At 38.5% G+C, this 8,049-nt stretch overlaps 2 protein-coding genes across 3 annotated transcripts in view; one reads left to right on the plus strand and one right to left on the minus strand.

The window, feature by feature from the left end:
- The window catches only part of rfk (riboflavin kinase), a 4,821-nt gene extending 1,589 nt beyond the window's left edge, over window positions 1–3,232 (minus strand). The window contains exons 1-5 of one of the 2 annotated variants that reach the window (XM_026995740.2): window positions 2,828–3,232; window positions 2,047–2,198; window positions 1,687–1,789; window positions 1,097–1,287; window positions 1–929 (exon numbers count right to left, since the gene is read on the minus strand). The exon at window positions 1–929 is cut by the window's left edge and continues 1,589 nt beyond it. In XM_026995740.2, the coding sequence (XP_026851541.1) occupies window positions 1,145–1,287; window positions 1,687–1,789; window positions 2,047–2,198; window positions 2,828–2,909 (480 nt within the window). In that variant the 5' untranslated portion in view covers window positions 2,910–3,232 and the 3' untranslated portion in view covers window positions 1–929; window positions 1,097–1,144. Of the gene's footprint in view, window positions 1,288–1,686; window positions 1,790–2,046; window positions 2,199–2,827 lie in introns of both variants that reach the window. The other variant, XM_026995739.2, reaches the window with a different exon arrangement.
- A 2,873-nt stretch (window positions 3,233–6,105) lies between these two features.
- Window positions 6,106–7,390, plus strand: LOC113567652 (beta-1,3-galactosyl-O-glycosyl-glycoprotein beta-1,6-N-acetylglucosaminyltransferase). The gene has a single exon (XM_026995738.2). The coding sequence runs from the start codon at window positions 6,106–6,108 to the stop codon at window positions 7,375–7,377; it is 1,272 nt and encodes a 423-aa protein (XP_026851539.2). The 3' UTR covers window positions 7,378–7,390.
- Window positions 7,391–8,049: the final 659 nt, after the last annotated feature.

The following is an 8,049-nucleotide window of genomic DNA, read 5'->3' on the forward strand; positions in this document are numbered from 1 at the left end:
GATGCCTGCACATAGATGTAAAGAAGCCATTACATCTCCTGGACAAATTACTTTCTTTTTTGGACAGTTTGTGTGCAGTTTCTATTTCTATTTGGGTGGATGTGTACTATCATCAAATAGGTGCCTGTATATTTTTTTTATTACAAAGGTCAAATATATTCTGTGGAAATCCTGCTTGAATGTCATTCATGTGAATAAAGAAAATAAAAATGTTAAGTCACTCACATTAACTATGTATAAGAGAGAAAAAATTATTTAGAGGGCAATGACTAATTTAAAAAATACATCTGAGGATATTTATACAACTTTGCTAAACACTCAAATATTCATAAGACCATCACAATTCATTCAGATTGATAAAATTATGAACAGTTGTAACAGCTGTAAAGCCATTCTTAACTGCTGTGTCTTTAATTCATCAACTTAGAACTGTCTGTGTAACAAGCGTATTAGTACCAGTTTCAGGTACGCTGGCCTTGCAACTAAACTTGAGTTTAGATAGAACAATAAATTATAGCTAATTTTCTCCGTATTAAGGGATCTTCATTTCTGACTAAACAGCATAATTATCCACTTATCACAAAAAGATTCCCCAGCGAACCAAAGGCCGTGTGTGTGACTACAAAGCTTTTCATACTTCTTATCAGTCACGTGATAGAGAGCGAGTACACTCTGTGGTATCAGTGTTACAAAAGACTAAACTGTTACAACAGACTAAACCAATTGTAATGTTGTGGAGTTCTCTCAGTTGTCTGCTATGTAGTCCTTCCTAAGAGTTCCACAGTGATGGGAGGTTTTGTTTCTCATTTGAGGACCTTTTGCCCAAGTTGAGGATTTTACGTGACATTATTAAACTTTCCTTGTATAAAACCAAATGGAACTGCATTCCTTGTGCATGTTGTCTTCTATAAAGCTTCTATAAAGAATGACTGTTGAAATAAGTAGAGTAAGAAAATTCACTTTCAGTGCCAGCACTGTTCAAGCGTGCCAAAGTGACAAACATGTAAACTACCTGGATAAAATGTTCTAGGTTTTTTTTTTGTTTGATTGGGTTTTTTTTTTAAGGTTTAATGCATAAATGTTACAGTGGCTTTACCCCAAGAAGATGTAAGATGCAGGATGGGACAAGTGACAGGTTCAGAGGTCAGTGACCATTCATGAGCTGACTGCTCGTTGTGGATATGGAGGCCCTGAAAAAGTTGTCCTCTTTCAGTTTCAAGTGCTCAGGCAGGTCCAGCTTCCTCTTCGCCTCTTCAATGTCACTATGAATTGCTGTTATTAATTCATCTGTGAAATTACAGAACGCACAGATTACCTGAGCTGTGTCAGTGGGGTGTGTCCTGCAGCAGTGTTTCCTTGCCACCCACCAGGTAGTCCACATTTTTGGTTTATCCCCACCTCCCATCATACCAGAATCAAGCTGCTGAGAACACCCAGTAACTGGTACAAGTATATGGGGGAGCTGGGGGTTAAAGCCAAAATGTGGACTGTGTGGTAGGAACTGACGAATGGGACAAAAAGAATCCAGCTCTAGCGAAAGTGTGTACATCTTGCTTTCTTGGACATGTGAAATTTGCTTCAACTTTGTATTTTTAGTTCAATGGCTATGTAAGATCATCAATTATGTGTGCATGTGTGTGTGAGCGCGTAGCTCGGGGCCTAAACATAAATAGTGTTAAGTCTTACCAATCGAACTGAATCCTCTCTCTGGGCGAATGTAGCCCACCATAACTATACTTAGCATCTGGCCATAGAAATCCTCTTTAAATTTGTGGATCAAATGGGTTTCCTGCCATAAATAGATGATCCATATCAAATATAAATCACAAATTACAAGACTAAAATATAATTATATGCAATGTAGATTATGTAAATTTTTAAATAAGTCAGCTAAAGGAAAACAGATACCGAAATCACTGAATCATTACTGTCAAATAATATTCATGACATTCTGACCTCATGACTGATGTCACTCATCTTAACCCAGTTCTAGTATTTAGTAACATTGCAAACATTCTATGAATCATCTATAAATGCCTCAATTACCATTGATTTCTTTATGTTTTTGTAGTATGGGTTCCAGCCAATACTCATCACCATTTTGTGGATATCCCCATTTCCCACACGTCCCCAGCCATAGTAAATGCCAGTGCTCAAGTCAGCAGGAAGACTGTCCACCACAGAGTCTTGGAAGTTTGCTGTTGAATAAGGAATGAATAAGATTGGTAATGGCTAGGTTATAAGACCCCCCCCCCCCCCCCCCAAAAAAAAAAAGTCCCACTGTTTTGTAGAATGAGTTAGAGCGTGTCTGAACTGAAAACCGTCCACAACAGATCATTTTTTCATCAGTCACAATCCTTAACATATTTATTACCTTTCTTTGAGAGTAGTTGTCTGGTTTGAGTATGGTGGACTACCGTTAACATCAGAATTAGTTTGGCTGACTTAGTTTGGCTGTCAACCAGTGAAAAATGAAAATGGAATATATGGGTTGCAACAATTATAAATGTATCCTATCGGCTTTATTACAGTACGTTGATGCTTAAGAAAATCCAAAATGAATCATTCAAGTACCTTGCTAGTTAACCTAGCTACCCTTCGTAGCTAGCTAACACTAGACAACGTCAGCTAAATAGAAGGTCGACTTGGTTAGCTGACTATCTCGCTACTACATTAACCTTCCGCAGCAGTTCTGAGGACAAAAGGAGACGATTTTCAATACTGATACAACTGTGCAACACCTTCCCTAGACATCAGGTCAATAAGATTGCTAGCGACTCCACGAATAGTCACTAATGTTACCCTAACCACTGTCTGTATGCTTTACCTGTGGGAATACCAAGCTCTTTACTTCCCCTTCCAAACCCTCGGATGACTTGTCCCCGGCAGAAATAGGGCAAACTTCTCATGTCCAGTGGTGAAGAACTGTCCACGATTATCAGACGCGGAGGCTAGCGAGCCAGTTAGACAACGTTATGTCAGTGAGTAAATGTTGTGTAACGTTAGCGATGACCCTGAAGATTCTTCTAGAGCTAACCGGACGATACAATTTCACAACAAAACTAAAAAGTGATGGATAAGTAAAATAAACAAAATGACGTCCTCTATGAAAACTCAAAAGAGGCCATTCAACTGTATTTAACTGTTAATTGTAAATAACAATGACTGGCAGAGCCACTGCTTCGAAATAAATTAAGTTACACAGTGGAGAGGGCCGGGAAAGACCTTTGATTAAAAAAACCCCGTGGCCTACGTTTTTCCTCTTTTGAAAAGTGCAAAATAAAAGCCAAGTAGAAGCAAGATAAAAGCACGACAGCTAGCTATTTAACATGTAGTACAGAATCACACTGAAGACGGGTAGGTAATATTCAGGCATTAAGACCCAAAGACAAACAGCAGTAATTGAACACATAGTAATACTACTACTACTACTACTACTACTACTACTACTACTACTAATAATAATAATATTAATGTTGATGATGCTGATGAAATTATCCTTCCAAAAACATTGCAGTTAAGGAGATAACCTATATGTATCGAAGCATGCGATTTTTGGTTGCCTGCTGAATGAAAGCAATAATCTCAACATTTCTAATGAATATAATCTAGGATTTTATTTCATTTCCTGCAGTAAAGGCTAAAATGAAAACGAAATAAAATTTAAAAAGCAGAATAAAGAAGACACAGTTTGAGTATTGTTGAGATTGTTAGTATTACAAAGACATAAAAACTAGTCATACTTTTTCTTTACAGTTGAGTGTCTTCAAAAGCATCTTAGCAATTTTATGTGCAACCAGGTTGTATAATCAATTGTAACTTACAAACTGGCATATTTTCCATTTTGTGTGTCTCAGTCCATAGGATTCTGTATACTCAGACAGAGAAAAAGGTGATAGGAGAAATCCCAATGAGCATGGCATGTACAAAAAATTGAGAAGGCCCAGTTCACCTCAATTTTAGATGAAAATGAAAGAGGAAAATGATCTAAATGAATTTTAAAGAAAGTATATTGGGCCACTGATTGTAGGAGTTTTTCCACAAACACTGCTCAGCTGGATAGTGTTTCAATAGGAACAGGAATCTGTCCTGATGAAAGTGGTTGGTTCTGGGATGATAATGCCATCCACAGGACATGAGGGATTACTGAACGGTTTGATGAGTATGGAATTGATATAAATGATATGCTATGGCCATGGCAGTTACCTGAACCCAAACCAACTGAACACCTATAGAAGATTTTGGACAAATTACACTTTTCACCTTTATCATAAATACACCAATTAAATATTCTTTGGAAGAATTATGTTCCAACACTTTACAGTTGTACAGTTGTAGAGACTTGTTGAATGTATGCCAAGGTGCTGTAGTGGTGGGCTGCAGGCTGTACTGGCCCAGCATGTTACAAGAACACTGTGCTGTTTTTTCTTTTAATTTGTCACCTGTCTATATTTTATTCTAGATTATTATATTAATGAGAACACAGTGTTGCAATGAGCTCCACAAATGTTCTGATTAAGTCACTGAATCAAGCAGATCAAGTTTCACTTATATTTAATCAAAGGAACACACAACTCTATTTAAAAATATTTCTGCATTATACTATCACACATGTAACAAAACATTTAAATGGGGTGTACTGAGTGCTTAGGATGACAATAGCCCTTTAAGACAAGTAGAAGATGTCATTATACTATTAAAGGAAAATTCTGCCTCTGTAAACTTAGCAAGTTGTAGTTATGGTTAAAAGTATTTGCTTGAAATCCTGCTAAACCTGAAAGACTGAAGGATCAAAGTCAATAGAGTCCCATATACAATGCATGTCAAACCTGCTCCACAGCCTATCACATGCAAATGTTCTGAGTCACAAGTTTACAGTGTTTCAAAAATAACCATAATCACTATATTTATGACAGCATCTTTTAAAACTCTTTGGTAAACATGCGTTGGACTTTTAGTTTGGGAATACAAAGTGAAAACTCCAGGTGGAAAGTGAATAAAGATTCCAAGAAGATTTAAGCAATACAAATTCTGATTTGCCTTCTTGTAGAGCCTGTCAACTAGATAACATTTTCGCTTGGATGACATGAATGATGATGTGTTTTGCAAAAAAACCTGGATCTACTTCATTCCACTTTGACTTACGAGTAAGACGAAACTCCTGCCCACATTTGTGCTTCAGAAAGAGAAGGAAGGCAAAAGCAAAGGTATGATAAAGAAAGCCGTCAGACCCTGAAAACGCACGGCCAACGAAACCTGTCTTCAGTGAAGACAAGAGGCTTTCAGTGATGGTATGTACATGTTTAAGCTTTAACTTGTGTGTTGAAATGTAAAGAGTCTACAGATTGAAATGTTTAAACTGGAGACAACCGGACTGTAGATTATCAGTAAATTAAGACTTAAAATCAAAACAGGACAAAACATAGAAGTCAGAGCTAATTTTTAAAATTTATGAGATAGGTCTGGTCAAAGCAAAATACAATTAAAGTCATTGACATGACAAAATAGGACAAGATTTAAGATCAAAACAGGCCAAAACATAGAAGTCAAAGCTAATTTTAAAATGGATTATATAGGTCCAGTCAAAGCAAAATACAATTAAAAGTAAAATAGTTAATAATTCATAAGTCATTGACATGACAAAATAGGACAAAAATGTTTATTATGTCATCCAGTAGTGAGCTTCCTCAGCTGTTCACTCAACAACCAGAATGATATTATGTCAGGAAACATTTTTATATTACATTATGAATGGTGTTTGACATGTAACATATGTATTACATTATTTGCAAATTTGTTACCAAATGATACACTTTACTAAATTTTTAATGATACACAAAGACAATTAACTTAATACAAATATTGTCTGGATTGTCTGGATTGTCTACATAAGAAGAAGCACACTTAAATTGCTTAAATTGCTTTCATACTGATATATAAATGAACAAATTATATTAACTTGTTAAGACTACTGTACTAATTTAGCTTCATACCCCTTGGACTATGTTGCTGTGAGAATGTATACAGTCTTCATATAACATAGTATAATCCCTCCAGGTGGCATGACTGGCTACTCTCTGAGCAGTTCTACTAGAAGCATTTCTGATGGGCTTGCTGAATCGAAGAAAGAGAAGATTCCGGAGGGTGTTGCTCGCTGGAGCCTTGATGTGTGTGTTCATGCTCACACTTTCAGTGGTCCTACATGAAGAGGCCCAGGTGGCCTACAGCTGGCTGGAGTTCAGAGATGATGAAACACCAGAAGACGAGTGCCAATGCCAGAAAGTCATACAGGGTGATGTTGAAGAGATAGAACATGCCAAGGTGCTGACCATCACGAAGAGCTTCAAGAATAAAACACATATTTCCGATAAGAGCTACATCGAGCTGACGAATGATTGTGAGGTGTTCCGTACCACTCGGAAGTACCTCCCCCTCCCACTGAGTGAAGAGGAAGAGGCGTTCCCAGTGGCTTATTCAATCGTCGTCCACCACAAGGTGCAGAACTTTGAGCGGCTCCTGAGGTCCATCTATGCCCCTCAGAACTTCTACTGCATCCATGTGGACAAAAAGGCACCCGAGTCCGTCATGACAGCGATCAACTCCATTGTTTCATGCTTTGACAATGTCTTCATAGCCAGCCAGCTTGAAAAGGTGATCTACGCTAGCTGGAGTCGTGTGCAAGCCGACATCAACTGCATGAGGGACCTCCTGCAGATCAGCAGTAACTGGAAGTACTTTATCAACCTGTGTGGGCAGGACTTCCCGATCAAAACCAACTTGGAGATCGTGCGGGCCCTTAAGGCACTGGGTGGTGGCAACAGCCTGGAGACTGAGGTCATGCCCCAATATAAGATGGGTAGATGGAAGAAGAGCTTCCGTATCATAGATGATGCAATTCAGAATACCAATCAGGACAAAAAACCTCCACCTTTTGGAATAAAGATTTTTTCAGGGGGTGCATATATAGTGGTAAGTCGTGCTTATGTGCGTTTTGTACTCGAGGACCCCAAAGCTCAGGCACTCATTTCATGGTCAAATGACACCTACAGCCCGGATGAGTTCCTCTGGGCTACAATGCAACGTATTCCTGAAGTTCCTGGCTACCTCCGTGCCAACTCTAAATATGACATCACAGACATTTCCACCATCTCCCGGTTAATTAAATGGTCATACCATGAAGGTGCCTTAGATGCAGTGTATCCACCCTGTCAGGGCACTCATGTCAGGGCTGTGTGTGTGTATGGGGCAGGGGACCTGCAGTGGATGTTAGAACAGCGCCACCTGTTCGCTAATAAGTTTGACACAGACTTTGACCCCATCGCCATCCGATGCCTAGAGAAGTATCTCAGGCACAGGGCCTTAATTAAGCAACATTGAATGAAATTTCTATAAACATTATAGTATATTATTGTATATATACATTGTTGCCTTTTTGATTCACACCTGTTATTGTAGACTATCCACATTTGAGTAGCAGGTGAGGAAGCAATAATTTATAATGGCAACTAATCGTTATGTTCATCTGAATTGGTGTCAGATTAATGTATGGACCTTTTCACAGGATAAGGGCAAGTGTCTGTGCAGTGTGTAATATCTAACCCACTGCCGTAACTGCAGTACTACGAATAGGTAGTAGATTTGACATAAATGACACACAATGAAATGAATGAATGTGAGTTGTATAATGGGGGTGGGCTCACTGGATGTGGTTTAAACAGCAGAAATGAAGCAGGTAATGGATGCTAAATGACACAGAAAAGGATTTAAGCACTGCTGCTCAAGAGGTTATACACACACACACACACACACACACACACACACACACACACACACACACACACACACACACACACACACACACCTTTACAACGAGATAGTTCAATGTGTGTGTATTCACCTTCAGGTGAGAGTAAAACTGTGATGATAGTCTCTTGCCATCTGTTTTGCTCTGTTATGCTAATACTGTACAAGTAGTGAAAGAAGACAGCCACAAACAGTGAGCACATTTGTGGCATCTTTATTAATGTTTGTAACATTACTCTTTCTACT

This window comes from Electrophorus electricus, chromosome 18, assembly GCF_013358815.1.
Source record: "Electrophorus electricus isolate fEleEle1 chromosome 18, fEleEle1.pri, whole genome shotgun sequence".
In the NCBI taxonomy this organism is placed as follows: Eukaryota; Metazoa; Chordata; class Actinopteri; order Gymnotiformes; family Gymnotidae; genus Electrophorus; species Electrophorus electricus.